The 24,038-nt window shown below is 41.7% G+C and overlaps 1 protein-coding gene across 1 annotated transcript in view; it reads right to left on the bottom strand.

Annotated features, from left to right (window-relative positions):
- Nucleotides 1–287: 287 nt before the first annotated feature.
- LOC126279632 (odorant receptor 43a-like) overlaps nt 288–24,038 on the bottom strand; it is a 37,161-nt gene continuing 13,410 nt past the window's right edge. The window contains exons 4-7 of the mRNA XM_049979698.1: nt 20,359–20,458; nt 16,473–16,586; nt 8,241–8,396; nt 288–338 (exon numbers count right to left, since the gene is read on the bottom strand). Of these exons, the coding sequence (XP_049835655.1) occupies nt 288–338; nt 8,241–8,396; nt 16,473–16,586; nt 20,359–20,458 (421 nt within the window). The remainder of the gene's footprint in view (nt 339–8,240; nt 8,397–16,472; nt 16,587–20,358; nt 20,459–24,038) is intronic.

Below are 24,038 nucleotides of genomic sequence, written 5' to 3'. Positions count from 1 at the left end.
AACCCGTTTACACGTTGAATAATGTGTGTGCAAGCCGTAGTTTGTAACTAATTTCCATTTTTTTCATGAATTTCAGTAATTGTCACCCTCTCATTTTCTTGCTGTTCCACTGCAGAAACTTCCAAATATTTTTCTTTATATGATTCTAGATGTTAGGTATGGGCAGTACATGTCTGATTACTGCCAAGAAATTAACGCTTTTGTGCATTAGCTTATATTTTATAGCTGACATTTGAACTGTGGTCTGTATTTTGTATATTTTCCCTGTATTTTAAACTTACTGAGTGCTACGAAAATGATAACAGCAAATTCACCAGGCCATATGTCCCATTCAGCACCTGTGGAAAAAGAAGAATTTGTTAGTACAAATAACGCTAATGTAGTTTTTGATTATTCTTAAAGACATTATGGTGTATTACTTTCCAGTGCATGTGAGGACTAAATATGCGTCTACGGCAAGCTATTTTTGTGACACAGTAATCGTCGGAACAAACTGAATGGTGAAAGTTTACGATGCACAAAAAACATCAGGTTCAGAAAAGTAAATAATTTCTGTGTAAAAGTGACAAATAGCAAATGTGTTCCTAATTTCTATGCTATTACAGTTTAGAGAGAGGCTACTTGTCACAGAAAATGATCAATAAATTTTATGGTAGATGGTAATAGTTACTATTCTTCCTCACAAATCTGAGTGCTACTGTTAGTTAATAAGTAACAAAGCAGCAGTCACAACAATGAAAATGATTGTTGAGAGCTATAAATCTACTAGTACTTAATTCGATCTTGATATCAGTGTAACGGTGATATCAAAACAGGATTACTTACAAATTTCCAGTAAGTTCAATACCAATGCATAACGAAAACGATATAATTAAAAGTTGAATAACGAATTTAGTAAGCAACCGTCGTGTTATAGTAATATTTAAAATGGTACATTTTAACCTTTTTGAATGTAGGAATGATAGAGATTACGGTTAATGTCTTCGGTTCGCTACAGGAGGAAATTTGTACAATATTTGTAGAAGTTTTCATTTTTACACTTACATGTACTGCACATGGATACTATACTTTCCCGTAGTCGGAAGAACCATCACAATGCCAAGTTAATCTCGAATAAGTAGCTCGCTAATAACTTTTTAATTTCAAGTGAATTCGGTTATGGATTGTATATTTAGACTCGTTCTGCTTTTACAAATGTACTGCAAACTTCCACAGTATTGTACTTTGAGGTAAAACTGCAATGGTTGGAGCCTCAAAGTAAAGTCAAGTGAGTCAGAGAGATGAGGAAGTGTTCATAGTCAAAGATCCGATTTATCTTTTTCATAATGCCAAAATGAATGTTTGTAGCTTTTCACTTGAGTTAATTATTACGCGTCTTTATGTGCAATTTCGGTGGAACAGAACACGCGAGCTAGGTGTATAATTTGGAGAAACAGAAATGTGTGAAATGATAAACGAGCTCCTTGCAGCTACAGTCCCACATGTGCGACGTATGTGCTCATGCTATACAGACTGTGAAGTGTATACGACCTTAACACCGATCCACACACGCAACATAAGAATGAGGTTTTCTTAAGAAACAATTTCAGGATATCCTGTAGACTGATATGACAGCAAATAAAGTGCTGTCGTTGAGTATCAAGACGATGATAAAGGCAGTGAATGCTGTCCTAGGTAATAGTGAACCCAACTCAGGTAACTGCAAGGAATACGCTTGTGTTTTTTCAATCAGTGCACGACCCTGCCGCGTTCTGAACCCCTGTCTATACTGCCCCATAACAATGCCTCATACAGTAAGAGTCTTTCTGCGTCAGATCCTTAGGGGCGCTAAGTTTATAGTGTTCTCCAGTGTAATATGAGCTTCCTGGTAAAAACAAAACATTTTGGAACTAGTTTTCATATTACACAATAACGTTCCTGCAAATGTACTATCACATTAATGAAGTAATCTGTTACAGGTTGCCACGGCAAAACAGGCTGGAAACTTAAAGCCCTAGATTCTAAAACTTATTAACCATTCTTACTATAATTTGTTGAAATACTTGAACTCAGTGGCAAAAATTCCAGTTAACGGTAAAGTTCCTGTTATAGCGGTTTGTAACTCATTCAGTGTACACGTTTTGGTAATTGGGCTCTAAAATCAATAGTCACACAAATGCTTAGTATGAAGTAGAAGGTGAAAACAGCACCAGACGATAGTATAAGAGTAACAACAATGTCTTCTTGGTAACTCCTTTTACACACACACACACACACACACACACACACACACACAATTGTGTGTGTGTGTGTGTGTGTGTGTGTGTGTGTGTGTGTGTGTGTGTGTAAGCAGCTATCCCAAGCACGGTTAAGAAAAGAGGAGGGGGAATAGTAACAACTCGTTAAAAATATCTTGGTTTATCAGGTCCAGATTGTAGTACCTCGTGAGGGCTCCTTGCCAGGGTAACAATGAAGACCTCAACGACAGTTGAGGGGGACAAGGAACATTATGCTCAGCAGAGTTGGAGATTATCAAAACCTCTAAGGCCAAATCGAAAAACTTCATAGGAACTGTCAATAAAAATACTCTCTCGAAAGCAGGTAAATTCAATCAGCTCACAAACTGGACGGAAAAATACCACATAAAAATCCATGCGATTCAAGAAACAAAATTTACCAATGACAATCAATGCGATTCAGAAAATATTAGACTCTACAAAGGAAAACCTGCAGTTCAGCTAAACAAGGGACGCAGACAATTTGGCATAGCTTTTGTGGTGTGCAAATCAATTATAGATTCCGTAATTAACTTCCACTAAACATTATAGAGAATTTTCACAATCTGAGTAACATCTGGAAACAAATGCACATTCTCCCCCAAATTACTGTAACAGAACAGGTACACAAGTAACAGATGACGTCTAGGAGCTACTGGAGGAAACTTCAAATAAAATCCCTATGCATTATCTGAAAATTCTGTTAGGAGATTTCAGTGGACAACTCGGTGGAGAGGAAAAAATTAGGAAAACAACATGAATTCACACTGTTTACAAAAAGACAAATGGAAACGGAGAGAGACTAATCAACGTCTGTGAAAATTCTGATCTTGAAATCGTGTCCACACATTTCCTTAAACCTGCAGTCAAATTTACAACATGTAACTCACCAAACTCGACTTTGGGTGAGCTTCAGGTAGACCATGTTGCTATGGCCAATAATAATACCAAATAAATACTCAACGTACGAGAAAGAAAGGGATTTTTTGAGTCAGACCACCGATAACTGCCGATTTCAGCCTAACAGAAAAAACCACAAACGAATAAAACTTTCAGAATTGATCCAGAATGGTTCAAATGGCTCTGAGCACTATGGGACTTAACATCTTAGGTCATCAGTCCCCTAGAACCTAGAACTACTTAAACCTAACTAACCTAAGGACATCACACAACACCCAGCCATCACGAGGCAGAGAAAATCCCTGACCCCGCCGGGAATCGAACCCGGGAACCTGGGCGTGGGAAGCGAGAGCGCTACCGCACGACCAATTGATCCAGAATACCTGAAACTCAACAAGACGGAAATTATTTAGCAAATAAGGCCATCAAACACAACGAATTGGAAGGAACTTGCAGATTTACTGAAAAACAGTATGAGATTAGGGAAACCCGCAAAAAAGATAAGCACAGGTGATGGAACAGTGCAAGTAATAGAAGAGAGATTACTAGCATGGACAACTTTTAGTAGCAACAAAACTCCAGATTAAATGGCAGAAATTTTTAATAATACAAAGAAGTTCAACTCAGGCAATACGAAGAGAAAAACGTAGATATGGTATTAACCAGCGTAAAGAAACTGAACAAGAGTTTGTCAAGAATAACACCAGAAATTTTTACAAAATTTTCCGAGAAAACCTGACAGGATATTAACCATCTAGTCTGTGCTTTCGCCGGCTTGACAGCTCACTGGAAACCAGCACAAGAAATAACTCAAATTTTAGATAAATATTTTCACTCATTTCTCAAATGTTAGCTTCCGACAGAACAACTAGGTTTTGAAAAAGGCCCATCCAATCCTTATTCAAAACCACCATCTCTTAAAGAAGTGAAGGACATAATCAACTCTCTACAGAACAACAAGTCTCCCAGGGAAGACGGAATAATAGCAGAAATACGGAAATTAAATGGTAGTAATCACATACAAGCAACACACAGAATTATATGAAACGTTTGGGAAACTGAAAAAATATCCGCAGAATGGAAATGTGCAACAATGCATTCTATCCAAAAAGGGAACGAAAATTGATTCAAATAATTACAGGGGAATTTCACCGCTCTCTGTAGTATACAGATTCTTTCAAAAGCCCCATTAAGTTCCCTTGAAGAACAGGAGAACCTTTTAATTGGAGAGTATCCATCAGGGTTTTGCAAAGGTCGATCTTGGATTGAACAGATATGGGACCTAAAGACAATCTTGCAAATGAGAAGGTGTAGAAATACTGTGGTAACTTTTGACTTCTTTAAAAAGACTTAAGATTCATTAGATAGGTAAAAATTAATCCACACTTTAGAACAATTCAAAATTGACAGGAAAACGACATCACTTTGAAAGGAGCAATTAAATCTCTCATGTATCGCGATCCCATGGAGTCTGAAATAGATCTCGTCACAAGAACCGTCTACGCAGTTGTTGCAATGAAAGAAACACCCGGCGTGTTCGAGTGTCAATGCTACGTCGGTGTCAGGCGTACGTGACCTCTGATGGTGCAAACATTCAGCGTCTGCTGTAACATTAAAACTATATTTTTGTCGTACACCATGTGCACTCATTACTTTCAGTAAATGTCACAAAAGAATCTCTTTCTTGTTTCCTTTCTGATCTTGGACCTTTATTAGCACCTGAGATGCCACAACAGCCCCTTAAACAAATTTAAGGAAAACCGAGGTGGAAGGATTGGGTCCCAAATTGTACTTTATTTACCATAACTTTCACATCTTCAGTCTCTCAAGGTACATACAGTTTATTCAAACAATCTTAAGATTTTAAACATACGAAACACACAATAAGCCCAGTTAATATAAAACCAAGGGATCCGTAAAACGGGATTTTCGGTTAAATTTTCAAAAAGATGAAATTCGTTTCCTATATCTTAATTTGTTAAATTCATTTTTACAAAAATTCGAAAACTGAATAATCATCCCAAAGAACAATTAAACTGCAGAACATATGGAGTGGTCGTCCAGATTAAATTTTCGCACGAAGCTCTGTACACAAGTCCAAACTTGTTAAATTCAAATTTCCAGAAATATTAAAATAACGAATAAGCAGCCAGAGCAATTATCAAACTGTGAAATCTGTGGAGCAGACCTCCAGATTAAATTTTCAGCACAAAGTCCTTTACACAATTCAAGCCTGTTAACGTCAGTTTCAAGGAAATTTGAAGATATTGAGTAATCAGCCCAATTAATATTAAGTATTAAGAATTTACAGGTTGTACTTTTAATGTAAATTTCCAGAAAAAATCTCTGTAAGCCGAGTAAAATGCATTGATATCAGGGTCGTAAAATTTCAGAACTGAATTATCAGCCACAGAGGCCTTCAACGTTGAACTTGAAGGCCCAACGATACCGACCGGCCACCGTGTCATCCTCACTCAGTCCCTCAGCGTCACCGGAGACGGACACGAAGGGGCATCTGGTCAGCACACGGCTCTCTCTACCGTTGTCAGTTTTCGTCACCGGTGTCACTACTTCTCGACTGGCCTCACACGAGCTCAGTGCAGCTCGCTTGCAAAAAGTACTCGGCAGGATCAAACGGTGACCCACCCAAGTGCTTCACCTTAGTAAATCCGCTGTATAAACTGGAGCTTCACCAGGGCAGTTCAAAACAGCTAAACCTTCACTGCTGAAAGAAGAAAATTCTAAAACACAAACAGTGTTTAATTACGTCACTCGGGTATGAAGCCTGATCTGATAATAGAAAGACTAAACAGACTCTAATGGAAAGGCAATGTAATTTACAGTACTGCGTATTGGTTAATGAAACACAAGATAACTTGAGTACAAAGGAGGCGAGCAGGAAAAAGAAGTATCACGGACACAAGTTATCACGCCTCGCACTGCGCCCACAGACAATAACCAAACAGTTTAAAACAACACATTGCACAAGGTACATCACAAATGAAACATGTCTCTCAATTAAATTCAAAGTTCCTGGACATAAAATCTGCTTGAACACACCGCCGGTAATTCAGATGTTAATTCCGTTATTTGTTATGCCTACCGACCATTGAGAAGAAGGTCATTACAACTTAGTAGATGGCAAACTGTTACAGCCATTAACTTCATCTTTAAGTACACTCCTGGAAATGGAAAACAGAACACATTGACACCGGTGTGTCACACCCACCATACTTGCTCCGGACACTGCGAGAGGGCTGTACAAGCAATGATCACACGCACGGCACAGCGGACACACCAGGAACTGCGGTGTTGGCCGTCGAATGGCGCTAGCTGCGCAGCATTTGTGCACCGCCGCCGTCAGTGTCAGCCAGTTTGCCGTGGCATACGGAGCTCCATCGCAGTCTTTAACACTGATAGCATGCCGCGACAGCGTGTACGTGAACCGTATGTGCAGTTGACGGACTTTGAGCGAGGGCGTATAGTGGGCATGCGGGAGGCCGGGTGGACGTACAGCCGAATTGCTCAACACGTGGGGCGTGAGGTCTCCACAGTACAACGATGTTGTCGCCAGTGGTCGGCGGAAGGTGCACGTGCCCGTCGACCTGGGACCGGACCGCAGCGACGCACGGATGCACGCCAAGAGCGTAGGATCCTACGCAGTGCCGTAGGGGACCGCACCGTCACTTCCCAGCAAATTAGGGACACTGTTGCTTCTGGGGTATCGGCGAGGACCATTCGCAACCGTCTCCATGAAGCCGGGCTACGGTCCCGCACACCGTTAGGCCGTCTTCCGCTCACGCCCCAACATAGTGCAGCCCGCCTCCAGTGGTGTCGCTACAGGCGTGAATGGAGGGACGAATGGAGACGGGTCGTCTTCAGCGATGAGAATCGCTTCTGCCTTGGTGCCATTGATGGTCGTATGCGTGTTTGGTGCCTTGCAGGTGAGCGCCACAATCAGGACTGCATACGACCGAGGCACACAGGGCCAACACCCGGCATCATGGTGTGGGGAGCGATCTCCTACACTGGCCGTACACCTCTGGTGATCGTCGAGGGGACACTGAATAGTGCACGGCACATCCAAACCGTCATCGAACCCATCGTTCTACCATTCCTAGACCGGCAAGGGAACTTGCTGTTCCAACAGGACAATGCACGTCCGCATGTATCCCGTGCCACCCAACGTGCTCTAGAAGGTGTAAGTCAACTACCCTGGCCAGCAAGATCTCCGGACCTGTCCCCCATTGAGCATGTTTGGGACTGGATGAAGCGTCGTCTCACGCGGTCTGCACGTCCAGCACGAACGCTGGTCCAACTGAGGCGCCAGGTGGAAATGGCATGGCAAGCCGTTCCACAGGACTACATCCAGCATCTCTACAATCGTCTGCATGGGAGAATAGCAGCCTGCATTGCTGCGAAAGGTGGATATACACAGTGCTAGTGCCGACATTGTGCATGCTCTGTTGCCTGTGTCTATGTGCCTGTGGTTCTGTCAGTGTGATCATGTGATGTATCTGACCCCAGGAATGTGTCAATAAAGTTTCCCCTTCCTGGGACAATGAATTCACGGTGTTCTTATTTCAATTTCCAGGAGTGTATCATCCACACCACCGAAGCAGCAAGAAGGTGAACTTTCCACCATTGGGGAAGCCCAACGCGAACGGTTCTTCACCTCGTCCTCGTCGACGAGAGACAACGCCAACAGCAGGGCTACCACGCCTCCCAAGCTGCCAATCACTTGACGAGCAACTCCGCACACCAAAGCTCGCCGTAGGCTCCTGCCCAACGCCGCTCTTTGCACGTCGTAGGAGGACTTTCTCTCTCCACCAACTGTGTACCGGCTGCGGAAAGCGGGCCAAGATAAACTTTTTGCGGTCGAAGATCGACTAGGTAGAGCCGTCACGGCTCATCATTTACTCCTGGACGGCCATGGGTTGTCATCCAGTTCTCAGTCAGTATAACGTTACCCACTTGCCCTAGATATCTGGGACAAACACAGCCTTGAATACCGAGCAATGGGAACGAGTAAAGTCATTTCACGAGCTTACTTCTGAGTAATGAGTCAGGGTCATTTCCACTGACCTGCAACAGCATCTGCTTGGACAGCTTGCACATCTTGCCCACCGTGATCTCCAGAGGCCGCCCGGCCACCGTCATGAAGACGAGGAGGCTCCTCTTGAAGCGGGCGTCACAGTCGGCCCAGCCACAGTTGACGGCAGAGTAGGCCAGCTTCTCACTCTGCAACACAGACAATTTCTTTACGAGTGCTTTCCTAACTCGCTTATCTGAGAAAACAATTACAATTCAAGCATACACATTTGTTTAAGTTTCGCCACTACTTGTTAGCAACTAGTACATTAAGTTAAACATTATCATGGAAAAAAGTAATGAGCAAAACCATCAAAAATGTTGCGCTACCAGTATTTTATACTTTGAACTACTACACCACAAGCTATGCTATATATATCTACTTTTTGTTACTGATGGAGATGCTGTTGTATATTAAGTACTACTGTAAGTATTTAATTTGTAAGAACCTAATTTGACCAATAAATATTTTTCTCTGTTCACGAGTATTTGTCTTAAATTAGAATAGTTAACAACATAGACAAGAAAAACAAATGGCTGAATCTTGTGTACCAAACCTAAAAATCTATATAAAATTTGATATGAGATTATACAATATTGTAAAATGTAGTTGCTGCAACCTTTGATATAACCATAATCTGAACACAACATAAAGCAAGTAAGTACTTACCAATAATTCAAAACTGTACATTTCTAGAGAAAGTACCTTTTATTGCTACAGCAATCCTACTACTTGCGAAAAGAACATTTATATTATACAGTTGCATATTAACTATGCATTCTGTGTGGAATCAGCCTTGGATAATGAATCAAGAATGTAGACAGCAACAAAGTTTCGAATATTGCTGCCTTGTACTCTTTTGTGTCCACAGGTTGTATAATACCCCACGATAGACAATAGTATAGATGTACTAGAAGTAGTGGTCTGAGCACACTTTTGATATCAAATTGATACACAAATTAATTAAGTTGCGACAGCTGACTGATTTATGACCTTAACCTATTGTTCTGCTAAGTGATTAAGACCCTCTGAGGGTTGATTTATGACCCCCTGAAGATAATGCCTCCGTCCAGCAGCCAAGCAGCCAAGTCACCCCAAGAACAGCAGTCCCCTTTGTTGAGCGTGGTGTCCTTCGCCACCTCACGTGGCTACTTCTGTTTGCACCACCTGCACAATCTTTTCCCAAACAAACACCATCCATACCAGGGCTGTGGAAGCAGGTGCTCTATGTGGTCGCCCTGCCACGCAGATTCTGATTGAGTTAGTTCTGTATACCACTGGCTGAGGATACTGCGAGAAGCAGCCCCCACCCCCAGCTCTCCTCCTTCCAATTTCCTCCTCTCCTCCCCCTCAACCCTCCAGTTACTTCCAGTTGGACAAAGTATCAGTTGGTGGCAACTCTTCGATACAAGCCGTGGCAAAACTTTCATACTGATGCTTGAGATTTCCCTTTGAAACATATGCTCTCTCTCTCTCTCTCTCTCTCAGAAGACTACTTCCTGACCAGAGAACATCTGTCATGTGCCACACTAACCACTGCTTTGCCCAAACAAATTAGCAATACCTGGTAAGCCCCAGCTGCAGATGTCTTGGAAATACTCCCTCAATCTATCTGATTGACCAATTAATTAAATTGATACCCTTTGTATGCAGCCTGTTTTTCCTTGCATTCTATTGATGGATACTAGGAATGGGTATTTGGTGGGATTTGATTACACAACTACCCAGTTTCCAAATCCCACTCTTCTCCTTCCAGATTATTTCTCTCTTGCCTCCTGTGGGTGGATACTGACACAGTTAGGTCATTTGGATGAAAGTCCATTACGTTGGAGGTTTCTGAAAATTTCAAATTTCAGCTCAGTTGCATGGAAAGTCCTTAAACAATTTTCAGGAGGGACTGGACAGATATGTACTCAAAATACCACTATCAGAAACAATAAATTGATCACGCAGGAATTTGATGTTGCAGTTGGGTTTTTAAACCATTGAATTCTTAAGTTGGTTCTCTCCAGTACATTCATAAAAAGCAGGAAGAATCTATTCTGTGATATGATAGAGATAGCAAAAATACCACTGCAAGACAGAGTCCACTTTGATGTAGTGCGAAGCACTAAACAAGACATGCTTAAACCATGAACCAGTCTCTAGTAGTAATTGTCATGGCTAGTTGATGGGGACCCCTCCGTCAGGCCACATGTTGTGCGCCGCTAGTTCACGCCATGTACGTGAATATGAGTGCTCAATCTGCAGCTTAAAATCGGCCCATTGGAGAGGACCACCTGGTCATGACTGACTAGATTGGTTGGAATTCAGATGCTCTCAATATGCCTTGGGTGAACAGCTCCATATTGAATCTTTTCAAATTTCCATATAAAAATCGGAGACTACTCGCAACAGAAGCGATCACCAAGGCCACCCAACGCAAAGTGGATATTAGTTAGCTGTTCACCTGACTAGAGGGCGACATGGTTGAGTCAACTGCATCCCCGTTCCCCGCCAGATCGGTTTGGGACTCTCATCAGCAGCTTGCCTCCTAAGGTGGAAATATTATTTCGTTCCAGTCACTGCCTACCTTCTGCCATGCACCCACACACCATGTAGAATCGTCATAGTAAACCAGCCACATATTTATGAGTGTAATTTCCATTAAATATTACTATTGCAACGGCAATCTGTTGACATTTAACAGATCAGAAATACCTCTATCTGACGAATGCGGTTGTGGAAATAGCAGTATCTACACCATCCTTGCGATTGGGCATAATTTTTCACGTAAAAACTTTCATCAATTTGCCACGTCAAATCTATATCTCCTTTACTACCGAACTTAATCATTTTCCCTGCACATATCGGAACGTTACAGTTGTCCATTTTACAGAATTAGTGCAGCATAGAGTGTAATTTCACATGTCAAACACCGCTGCTATGCATTTGTCCGTTTCCTTATAAGCTGCATTTTCCATTACTGGCGATCATTTTATAGGACTGATGCAAGCACAGCGTAATTCCTGAACTGTAATTGGAAGTGATCACTGTGTGCTATAGTCTCTGGAGAGATACATTTTGCATGTATTACAGAGATTCCATGTTTTTCACTGGTGTAGAACGAACTAGTTTTATCATCTTGAAGTTTGTCACCGTGGTGAGTGGGATAGTAAACTTGCATAGGGGATGTATATCAGATGTTGGACATATATGTGCTGCGTTAGAGTGTTAAGAAAATTGCACTCTGCATGACAAATATTTTGGAAAGCACATGGCTGTAACATTATAGCGTGTTTAAGTGCAGAACCATGTAGCTTTAAGAGTGATTGTGTTTATATTTTCCGATCATTTCTCTCTTGCCACTACCTTCTTGGTACCGACCCCAGACGGCAGAACAATACTTCACAACTGATAGCACAGTTGATTTACGTAAAATGCTTCAAACTCCATCCATTTGGAGTTTCATTGTGCATAAACCACTCATATCGTCTTAAGCGTGTATTATATCACCACAACACTCTCATATCTATTATACACCAATAAGAGGTTGCTAATCTCCTCGTTGTGCACGCATCTGGAGAGATCTTATGCAGTTGGGTGGGTGCTGTGAATGAGACTGGTGTCGAACAGTCTTCTCTTAACATCAGTTACAGACGCAGCTCTCTCTGTTCCTTGACGAGACGTGGAGTGTATTGCGTACGGTACCCTCCTGGTCAGTTGGAAATTCAGTCAGCGATAGTGTTGGAGGGATTGTTGGTCGAAGACAATGGAGGGAGAATTTTAAATTTCTAACTTTATCCCACAAATTCGAGAATACTGTCTGACTCCGATCCACATATGGAAAGATAGCCAATCGTAATAGTAAATTCCACACTATGATCAAAGTGCTTGAAATATGTACATAATCTAACTGCATCGATGTAGGACGCTGTCTGGTAGACTTTGGTGTATATACCTGAGAATTATCAATGAATGGACGTATTTCACAGTCATCTACCTGCATCCACAATCTAGTGTACGGTACTTAAGAAATAATGGAGGGGTGATTTAGCGATGGTACAGAAATTGTTGAGTATGCTGCAGTGTCATTGATTGGGGCTGAAGTTACGGAAAAACTGGTAAAAGTGCTAAAAATTCAGCGCATTATTTACTGTGGTGCTTATTACAGGACATCGTCCTATATGGACGGTGTCAATTCCATCCCATCCGTCCACTGGTACATCGTAACTTACGACGTAATGATTGACTGACACCACTTGTTTGAGATAGAGAAGGTCTCGGTGATAGCAGCACCTGCAAAGAAAGCCCAGCACCGAAACCGTGATCGCGCGCATGGCTGCAGTATGAGGAATCAATCCTCTTGGTCCCTTGAAAATAGAACACTGAGACATCTACTACCCCTTCACTATGGGAGATGAGATTAAATGTAGGGGTCATCACCTTTTACAGCAGTTAGGAAACGCTCGACAATGTCGCAAACTCTTACAGTTTCCATATGTTGCGATGTCTTCCGCATTTTTGTCAATAAGAGACACCCCCCGTGCCTTTTGTTTCAACCACCTGTGCATCATGGGAGCGTCATTGTTTATGCCATGCACTTTCCAGCATTCAGTCAGAGTCAATGGATCGAAGAATGTTAATGTCTGTTTAGCATCTGACACAGACCTCGAGGTCATGGTAGAAGTAGAAAATCTATGCCTGTGTACACAGCTGTAGTCACACAGGGATTTGAGGCGTTATAACATAAAACAATGTATCAAACTGTTTATGAAACAACAACACAAGTACCCTCTCCTTGCGGCTGATAGTCTCTGAGATACAGAACGAGCGATAAAAATTTAAGCTTGTCTTTGCAAGCAGCCTCGAACACTGGCCACCTGCTCCAAAGGACCAATACGCTTATATAATTACTTAGGCTTCCGCGGCCAGAGTCAGTCGACATAAAGGATTTCTGGGTATGGTACCGCGTCATAATGTATAAAATTACTACTGCTGGAGAAAACCCAGCGGTTGCAGCGGCGTTCTTCTGGGTCTACTGGTGCGTTCTAGCGATGCAGTGTCCCTTAAATGTTGCTGTTACTGTTCACTGCGCTTGCCATTACGTCATGATTTTAAAAAGATAGTTAGTTTCATTGGTCAGTTAAGGAAGAAAGAAAGGGAACTCTATTTTAATAGGTTATTGCGGTGGAGGGAGAACGTAAGCTCTGTTATCTATTGGCTCTTGTTGTATGTGGCATGACTGGTGGTCATAGTCGAATGAGAAGTTGGCTGCTGTTTACCCAATGCTGGACGTCAGCCGCGCAGCAGCAGTTACTCGCCGGTAGTGCTCGTGCCTCTGTCGGGTTCTGACTGCTGGAAGCCAATATGGGGCAAGCCTGAATACATCCTCTCTATTCATGTTATTAGGGTGTTTAAGTATTTCGGTGGCCCTCTGATTTTGTGTTTCATCATAACCGGCTGCTTGGCCAATACACAGGCTTCACTGAACTTTATTTCTTTTCCGCAATCTTGCTGATGTTCTGCCAATGCACATTTGTTGTTTTGTCCTAGACCAATGTAGCGCTTGTGTTCCCGAATGCGTGTTGCTACTGGCCTGCCAGTCTCGCAGATGTATGCCTCTCCATATTCGCATTTCAGCTTGCACACGCCTGTAGTGCGTAATGCATCCAACTTGTCCTTAGTGGAGTCTAGCACATCCTGGATCCTGCGACCACTACAGAACACAGGCAGCATCCCAACACGGCGTAGGTGTTTGTCTGTTCGGTCAGTAATATTTTTCATGTAGCGTAAGCGCACTGTTGGCTGCAGTTTGTCTATTTCTTGTTTATCTTTCTTACTTGTGTTCGTCGACAAGGCTATGTGAATCGACTTACGGCTGTGGCCATTGGCCAGGAACGTTGTGTCTAACTTTTGAAGCTCACGTGTTATGTTTTGAGCATCACTTAGGCGCTGCACATGGACTGCCAAAGAACGGATGGCCGAGTTCTTGTGCGCTGGATGGTGATAGGATTGGGTATGCAGATACCTGTCTGTATGTGTAGGCTTGCGGTATACTCTGTGCCCCAGTGTGCGCTCCATTGTCCTGTATACTTCGACGTCTAGAAATGGAATTTCACCATTCCCTCTACTTCGAGAATGAATGTATCTTCCCGTGCATGTTGTTTATATATTCGTGAAACTTATGTAGCTCTCTTTCACCATGTGGCCATATAGCGAACGTGTCATCCATGCATCTAAACCAGCAACGTGGGCGTAAAGGAGCTGAAACAAGGGCCGTTGCTTCAAAGGCTTCCATGAATATGTCGGCTGCCAGCGGGTATAGGGGAGACGCCATTGCTACGCCGTCTGTCTGCTCGTAGTATTTTCCTTGCCATTTGAAGTACGTTGAAGTCAGACACAATTCTAGCAGGTCGCATATGTCTGGCGGGACATGGTCCTGAAGGATGCGGATTTATTCATATACTGGCACGTACGTAAACAGTGACGTCACGTGAAAGCTGACCATAATGACCGTAGGTAAACCTGTTTCTCCCTTTAGGTGTTTTGCGTCGAGTTCTTCACATAAGAATACGTCTTGCCAACTAGACGTCTTAATTTTCAGGCTGTAAATAGGCGAATTAATTCCATTCATTGTTAACCTTAAAGTATACCTTTCCTTATGTATCTTTGGAACACCATAATTTCTAGGAGAGACTGGTACTCTGGGAATAAGACCCTTGGCTGTGTCAGCGTCAATTCTCCTTAATCGAGGCCTGCGTCTTTCGAATTATCTTTGCCGTAGGATCCACCCTTAGTTCTTTATAGATGGGATAATTTAATAATTCTTTCATCTTGTCTTCGTGCTGAACGGTGTCTAAGATGATATTAGCATTGCCTTTGTCTGCTGTTAATATCACAGTTTCGTCGTTGTTCTTCAGTTCCTTGATAGCTGTCCTTTCCTCTCGGCTAAGGTTGTTTCGGTGGCTTGGCACGTAGTAGATCTCTAACGGTCTCCTGCCTAATTTTCCCAGCTTCTATCGCAGGTGTGTGCCGGAGTGCTGTTCCCATGGATTCGATAGTTTCTTCCGTGAGAATCCGCTAACGTGTGACTACAAAGCTGAGGCCTTTAGCTAGTGCTTCTGTGGCGGCGTTGCTGATGGCATGAGATGGTAGGTTTACCACTGTTTGAAATGTATCCAGTCAAGGCGTAGTGTTCCGTGTCGTTTTTCCTAGCTGCTCAAGTTTCTTCTTCTGGCGAATGGTGGCGGTTTCACTAGTTGCATACGCCTGCAGGTGAGTGATTCTGTAGACGTACGTTTTTCCAGTCGGTAGGTAATAGCGTAGATGATAGCAGAAGATGTATTTGCAGCAACTGTTTGTTGGTGAAGTCAAGTTCTCTTCGCACCTGCTGAATAAGCTCTTTCAGAAGAGATTTACTTGCTCGCCTGTACATGCTTCTTGCTTTGTGAGTGTCAATGTTATATTTAAACTGAATAAATTTAGGTAGAATGTCATTATCCATACACCTCTTCAAGTGGATAATATCGTTGAGAAGTTATCCTTTCTTCTTCCTGAACGTCTCGAGTTTGCGATGTTACTACGTGATTCCTGCCCATACAGGTTGCTAATGTAATTGTATAGGCTTCCGTGGTCAGAGTCAGTCGACATAAAAGTTTTCTGTGGGTGGTACCGCGTCATAAAGTATAAGACTACTGCTGCTGGAGAAAAACCAACGTTTCGGCCACGGTTGCAGTGGCCTTCTTCTGGGTCTACTGGTCACCAGTACGTCATCACGATTTCTTTTAGAGTTATCTGCTTTTCTGTTCATATGATTTTCACTATCCATTGTACTGCGAATGAAACATGCAAGTGACAGGCTACGAAACGGGAGGAGAAAGCGCAAGTGCACAGTCTCTACGTTCAGTGCAGCCAACTCCTGTAACACAATCTACACTTACTGCATTTAGCACGGAAAACTCATAGGAATTGCCTGTCGTGCTATCTTCTGGCTTTCGTAACACCTACATCAGACTTCATTGGAGATAGCCCTTTTGGTATGTAAAAGCCCTGGTCATACAAAATCTAACGAAGTAAAAAACTAAATTTATGCAAAAGATGCGCCTGCATCCTTTATCATCATAACCCTTCAATTGTTATTATGTCATTTTCGCAGTAAACATATTATTAAGCGAAATTTACCAGGGATTTTTTTTGAATGTAATATACACATTACCCAGAATCCGTACTATAGTGGCACTTACCTGATCAGTTAAGATCTGCCCAAAAATGCAGTACATGCCTGTTTCGTACAGGAGTGGTGGAATCGTCAACAATGGCTTCAACGCCTTTGTAATATTCCCGTCTCTCTGCAACACCTATGGAGTTGATAGTGTTAAAGTTTCTAGCAAATCACTAAATGATACTATAAAAATACTGACAAAATAAAGTACTGAATGAATAAACGCTATAGATTTACGAAAAAACGGTACCTCCCTCCGTCTGCAGCTTGCTAGAGTACTATAGTGTGATAAATCTGTTTATTCCAACTTCCGAGATCCTCCGTTCAGACTGAAGGTGACATACGGAGATTGTACGTCGCTGCCAGTGTTAAGGGTCTGTTCGAAAACATTTTTTCCACACAAGTGACTTATGATTTAGCGTGCCAACCGCCTTTTCCCATTACTGTCGTACGTTTTACCCGTGTCGTCTTTCGCTTTAACTGTGATACGCGCTGTATACAAATCTTGCAATTGCACGACCCCGACGCCCCTCTCAATTTGGCACCCGTAATTCGCGCCATTCTCAGCTTTGCACACCAAGCTTCTGTTGCTTGGGCATTAAAAAGACCCTGGTTCACCAGCTCACTCGTATTACTGTCGTATTCGAGTTGCACTGCCGCTGACGGAATCAGATCGAGCGTCAGTTTCAGTTTACTTCACATAATACTGGAATACCTGGGGCGCCACAGCCTACACATTGTTTTAAATCTTTGTCAGCAAATATATGCGTCGGTTAGCTAATCATAGCAATTTTCTGTTTTCATTCAGCGCTTATGAAGAAAATTTTTGATGTTTGATAGTTATAGCTATGTTATACATAAGCTATTTTGTTTAGTTTTGTTAGAGTTCTGTGTTCTACATACACTGATGTGCAAAACGTAGGGATGACAGTAACTTTCGCATGAATTTCTAGGTTTTATGCTGTGGGGAAGCATAATTTTACCTGGATGTACTGACCAACAAATTTTTAAACAAGGTACACTCATCGGTCAACTTAAATGCAACACTATACTCCTGGTTCACGTGCGTTTTCTCTGCGGTGCATTCTGCTGTCGGCAACTGTTATACCCTCGTTGCTGATGACAGATGGGTAGACTGTGGCCAAAGGATCCGTCGCCGTAGGAATCTGGCAAAAGATTAGTTGACTCAAATGCGGTTTGAATACATACATTGATCTCAACTTATTCGGAAGAACTGCTTCCATGTTGACAACTTTTTACAGTCGTGGCTAGCTATAAGCCGAGGCCTGACTCGGGAGTGCGTCTGTATACTTGATGTTTGCTGTTAGAGCTGCCTGCCAACAGCTTGGAGTAATATTCGGCTCCAACTAGCAACACGGAACTCTCACTAGAAGCACGGAGCCACAAGTAGAAGTAGAAGACTGGTTCCCAGGCGGCTGCAGCTTATAACACCGTCCCGGTGGTCATCATTGGTCAGCAGCCTGGATGGTCTTCATTGGCGGTGAAGTCCAAAGCGCCGCTCGCGCCATCTGCAAGGACTTTCGACGCGCCAGCTGTGGCAGTATCGATAACGAACCATACTACACATTCGACCCTGACTTCATTTTTATGGATGCCGAAGCCCGACCGCATCGAACAGCGCTGATGGAGGATGTTAGACACATGGACTGGTCTGTCCATTCCTGCGACTTTAATTCCATCGACACCACGTGGTATGCGTTGTGAAGATGGATTGCAGCATGTCCACAAGCACAAACGACCACCAAAGAGTTTGTAACCGCGTTGGTGGAGCAAGGGAATGTCTTTCCACAAGAAGTCTTTACCAACCTTATGACCAGAGTGGTAGCAAATTGCAGAGCACGCACTGCCATTCATGGTGATCAGACACTCTATTAAGATCCGTTTCCTTCCGTTTGTGACGCCCAGGAGACCATAATGAATCTCGGTCTGGCTGTTTCTTTCAGATACTATTTTACTTTCATTCCCAGTTTTCATCAAGCTATGTTACTTGACAGTGATTCATCATGCGAAAGCTACTTTCGTCCTTACCTTTTGCTCACCAGTGTATATATATCTTGTCTTGATGTATAGAGGGAATTGAAGTAAGCAAGTAGTGGCCTGGTGTAATATTAACTGCGAATGCTACGTCTGAGGCACGTGAAGTTGTTCATATTTCGTTCCATGTATTTTGATTTGTTGCCTCGATTTGTTTTGTTTGCATTTCTTTGTGATGGGGAATATTAGGAGTGACTGCACATCTGTGTTCGGAAAAAAAATGTTGTAGTTGTGCGGATGCGACTGCTTGGTTTATTGCACTCATTCACTCCTTCGTTGAAATTTTATCAATATGTGTAGGTTGGTTGTTACGTGCAGAATATGTCTTTTAGAGCAGTATACTTTTCGAGCTTACTTTCTATTGGATCTTAAGCAACAGGCGCTGTAGCACAAACGATTTGTCAGTGCCAAAAAGTGTTAGTATGCTGACCACCGGCTAGTTTCAACTGTTTTTGTGCTTTAGGAATTAGCTGGCCTACACTAATATAAGTGTGGGAAGAGTGAGGCTGATCCCAACAGTTGTATGGCAGGCTAGTGCCACCTTACAATAAAAAGGTTAATGGCCAGTAGTCCGAGTGAAATTTAGTGTTAAAGGTTGGTAGTGTCTGTTTAGCGATACTTAGTGTTAAGCTAAGAAGTATGTTAAGTGCGCTATAGAACAAATAGTATTTGCGTAGTAGTGTAGCAAAACGTTGTTGATGTTGAAGTTACCCGAACGTTAATACATGAGGGATTTATGTTTTATGGGGCTATTTGATATTTAAGTTTTTGCCACCCGCCAAAGCTGCGCCCCTGCCGTAAGAAGTGCGCCCATTAGAAAGGCCATGTTATTTATACTGATATCTGTTTCGGAGAGATCTGTTTCTCGTGTCTGGTTGCTTTCCACCTCTGCAGTAGCACCATTACTGACCAACAACAGCCAGGAGGCAAGAAACAGACGCCCAGAAGACATAAGCCGACTAGCTTACCATTGAAGTCTAAAACAGAAGGAATATTCACCTCAACCACCTGTCACTAAATAAAACTCAGCCATACATTGTCCTAAAACGTTATATGGCACAGGCTCTCAGTGGCATGCCCCAGCGTGGCTCGGAAGTTATTCAGACCCCGCAAATTAACCGGGAAATGTGTGTGTGTTTCTGCAGTACTGGGCGACATACTTACGTTGATAGGTGCCACAAAAGAGAAACAAGACAAGGACGCTCAGTTAAGTAACTTGAAGTGACCCATATGAGTGTCTGAAAAAAAAAAGAAAAAAAAAAAACCGTTGCATGTCGTGAATCAAATAGTGAGTGGACAATGTGTGATGTCACTGAAATATTACTTTCGACCTCATTTTGTACAATGTTTACATGTGTACAGTCAGAGGAAACGTTAACTACCTGAGGATATGCATTTGGAATTAAAGTACGGAAGTAATTGAACATGGTATAATACAAATACCAGCAGTACAAATAGAATCAAGCAGAGAAACACTGCGATTTGTTTGGACCATCGTGTCTTCCACTTCTTAAATTTTTTAATTTTTGACGTTTCATTTCTCCAAAGCTTTCTTAAAATTGTATTTACACGGAGGGTAGTTTTGTAGTTATATTCAGCTATTTTAGCCTCAAATCAATTTACACCAATAGATAAGTGTTTTAACTTTGTTCCTTAGTACACGGAACTTAGTACAATATTTTCAATAATTATTTGTATGATATGCTATTATAATCTTGGGGGCTAAGAAGCAAGTAAATTTTTCAGTAAGGAAAAAGAGAGGGTTAGAGAGAGGTTTGTGACAGATCATGTACAACAGCAGTCACTGGTTACTTGTATTTCTCCATAGGAGAAGGAAATGAAGAATCACTCACCACAGCGGTAACAAATATACACGAACACAAGTCCGCCATGTTGACGAAAAGAAGGATGAAGATTGATATAGTCATTACTCTCTGCAAAAGGGAGACAGATCTGTAACAAAATATACAACACTACCATTAGTCATGAACTGAAATATCGCAAAAATTGCACATATTAGTACGTTAAAAATTGGTAACTAAATTGAAGCGTTGAATAATAATACTTTTTTACTGGCTAAATGATATAAATGTCAACTGCGTTGTATTCAAATCAGTTCGACCAGTTTCAAGCCCTTGCTCTAGAAACGTCCACCAGTGGAACTCTGCAATTGCAATCGTGGGATTTGAGAGAGAGGAATTAAAATTTTACAAAAAGTTGACTTATCCGAATCTGCGGAAAAAATTAATATTTTGGTCAACATTTCTAAAATTCTAATTCCTCTCTCTCAAACCCCACCCTATGGGGAGAGAGGGAGAGTTTTAGTTTTAGCAAATCAAAATTTACTAACTAAATAAGTATTTTTTATCTTAACCATTTTCCACGCCAAAATGATAGCGTAGATTTTTTTAATTATAGCGCCAACTAACAAGAATCAAAACAAATGCTTAAGACAAAATGTACGTATTTTTTTATGTAGACTCTGATTCTGCAATAAAAATGGGGGTTCCCGTTTGAAATTTTAAAGTTACCTCCCGCCCAACCTCTAGGCGGCTGGGGTGGAGGGGTTATTTTAGCACCAACATATGTCCCCCTCGAAAATAATCAACTTTGGTTTCTACACTTTTTTGTGTGAAGCTTATTTTTCGAGTTATTGTGGTTTGTCAACAAAAAATTTACACCCAATATAGTCGGGTGAAAATGCAGGAATATGGGCCAAAGTAATAAGAGCGTAAAGAAACTGCGCGAAGGAACTGCCATGATGAATACAGGATATTAAATTAACCCGTATTTGTTAAACAGGGACTGAGTTACATCGCAGAATCAGACGAGTGAATTACTTTTGAATTAAATTTTGTACAATAGGTAGTAACTGCCTTAACTTTCTGTGGTAAAAGTCTTGAGCTGTGTGTGCCTGTATAAGCAATTACAGTTACAACAGAAAATTTTGAAATACAAAATAGATGTGCATTTGGACGAGTAAGTCAATTAGCATTGGTGGTGTTATCTGAATGGAAGTAACCTGATTCGTAAATCACTAAACGTGTGTCTATTAAAGATTAAAATAAAGTGAGACAGTACTCAGGAAAGCTCTTTCACTTAAACTTAACAATTGTTGTGGTATATTTCTCTGCAGTATGCATCTTACAATAAAACTCCCTTGTTTGAAGAGGTATCCGCTTTTGTTTTATGCACGTAGATCGAGTTACAATGTGTACTTAGGGAAAATGATAACACTGCCTCTCACGACAGTACTGTTCAAGTAATATGTACGTATCCTTCATTCACGCTGAAACATCACATTTTACAGGCTTGGAAAGGCCTTAGAGGGAAGAGCACATAAAAAAGTTAAGTCTTCGAAAGAGAATAGTTATTTACCTATGTTGTTCTTGTGGTCTTCAGTCCTGAGACTGGTTTGATGCAGCTCTCCATGCTACTCTATCCTGTGCAAGCTTCTTCATCTCCCAGTACTTACTGCAACCTACATCCTTCTGAATCTGTTTAGTGTATTCATCTCTTGGTCTCCCTCTACGATTTTTAACGCCCACGCTGCCCTCCAATGCTAAATTTGTGATCCCTTGATGCCTCAGAACATGTCCTACCAACCGGTTCCTTCGCCTTGTCAAGTTGTGCCACAAACTCCTCTCCTCCCCAATTATATTCAATACCTCCTCATTAGTTATGTGATATACCCATATAATCTTTAGAATTCTTCTGTAGCACCAAATTTCGAAATCTTCTATTCTCTACTATTTATCATCCATGTTTCACTTCTATACATGTCTACACTCCCTACAAATACTTTCAAAAACGACTTCCTGACACTTAAATCTATTCTCGATGTTAACAAATATCTCTTCTTCAGAAAGGGTTTCCTTGCCATTGCCAGTCTACATTTTATATCCTCTCTGCTTCGACCATCATCAGTTATTTTGCTCACCAAATAGCAAAACTCATCTAATTCCCTCAGCATCACCCGACTTAATTTGACTACATTTCATTATCCTCAGTTTGCTTTTGTTGATGTTCATTTTATATCCTTTTTTCAAGACACTGTCCATTCTGTTCAACTGCTCTTCCAAGTCCCTTGCTGTCTCCGACAGAATTACAACGTCATTGGCAAACCTCAAAGTTTTTATTTCTTCTCCTTGAATTTTAATGCCTACCCCGAATTTTTCTTTTGTTTCCTTTACTGCTTGCTCAATATACAGATTGAATAACATCGGAGAGAGGCTACAACTCTTTCCCACTCCCTTCCCAACCATTGCTTCCTTTTCATGCCCCTGGATTCTTATAACGCCATCTGGTTTCTGTACAAATAGTAAACAGCCTTTCGGTCCATGTATTCTACCACTGCCACCTTTAGAATTTGAAAGAGAGTATTCCAGTCAACATTGTCAAAAGCTTTCTCTAAGTCTACAAATGCTAGAAATGTAGTTTTGCCTTTCCTTAATCTTTCTTCTAAGGTAGGTCGTAGAGTCAGTATTGCCTAACGTGTTCCAATATTTCCGTGGAATCCAAACTGATCTTCCCCGCGGTCGGCTTCTACCAGTTTTTCCATTCGTCTGTAAAGAATTCGCGTTAGTATTTTGCAGCCGTGACTTATTAAACTGATAGTTCGGTAATTTTCACATTTGTCACCACCTGCTTTCTTTGGGATTGTAATTCTTATATTTTTCTTGAAGTCTGAGGGTATTTCGCCTGTCTCATACATTTTGCTCACCAGATGGTAGAGTTTTGTCAGGACTGACTCTCCTAAGGCCGTCAGTAGTTCTAATGGAATGTTGTCCACTCCCAGGGCCTTGTTTCGACTCAGGTCTTTCAGTGCTCTGTCAAACTCTTCACGCAGTATCGTATCTCCCATTTTATCTTCATCTACATCCTCGTCCATTTCCATAATATTGTCCTCAAGTACATCGCCATTGTGTAGACCCTCTATATACTCCTTCTACCTTTCTGCTTGCCCTTCTTTGCTTAGAAATGGGTTTCCATCTGAGCTCTTGATATTCATGCAAGTGGTTCTCTTTTCTCCAAAGGTCTCTTTAATTTTCCTGTAGGCAGTATCTATCTTACCCCTAGTGAGAAAAGCCTCTACATCCTTACATTTGACCTCTATCTATCCCTGCTTAGCCATTTTGCACTTACTGACTATCTCATTTCTGAGACGTTTGTATTCCTTTTTGCCTCCTTCATTTACTGCGTTTTTATATTTTCTCCTTCCATCAATTAAATTCAACATTTCTTCTGTTACCCAAGGATTTCTACCAGCCCTCGTCTTTTTACCTACTTGTGTGTGTGTGTTAGTAAAATGGAACCTCACCGACAGTGGAAGGCAACCCCCCAGCCTCCAACGCCTGCTCTGCAACACAGCAACTAATTCAGTGTCTCATTACAATACAGGTTTATAAATCAATTTCATTATATGACATACACTCCTGGAAATTGAAATAAGAACACCGTGAATTCATTGTCCCAGGAAGGGGAAACTTTATTGACACATTCCTGGGGTCAGATACATTACATGATCACACTG

The sequence above is a fragment of the Schistocerca gregaria genome, chromosome 1 (genome assembly GCF_023897955.1).
Source record: "Schistocerca gregaria isolate iqSchGreg1 chromosome 1, iqSchGreg1.2, whole genome shotgun sequence".
Taxonomy (NCBI): domain Eukaryota; kingdom Metazoa; phylum Arthropoda; class Insecta; order Orthoptera; family Acrididae; genus Schistocerca; species Schistocerca gregaria.
This window is presented reverse-complemented; position numbering and strand designations above follow the sequence as displayed.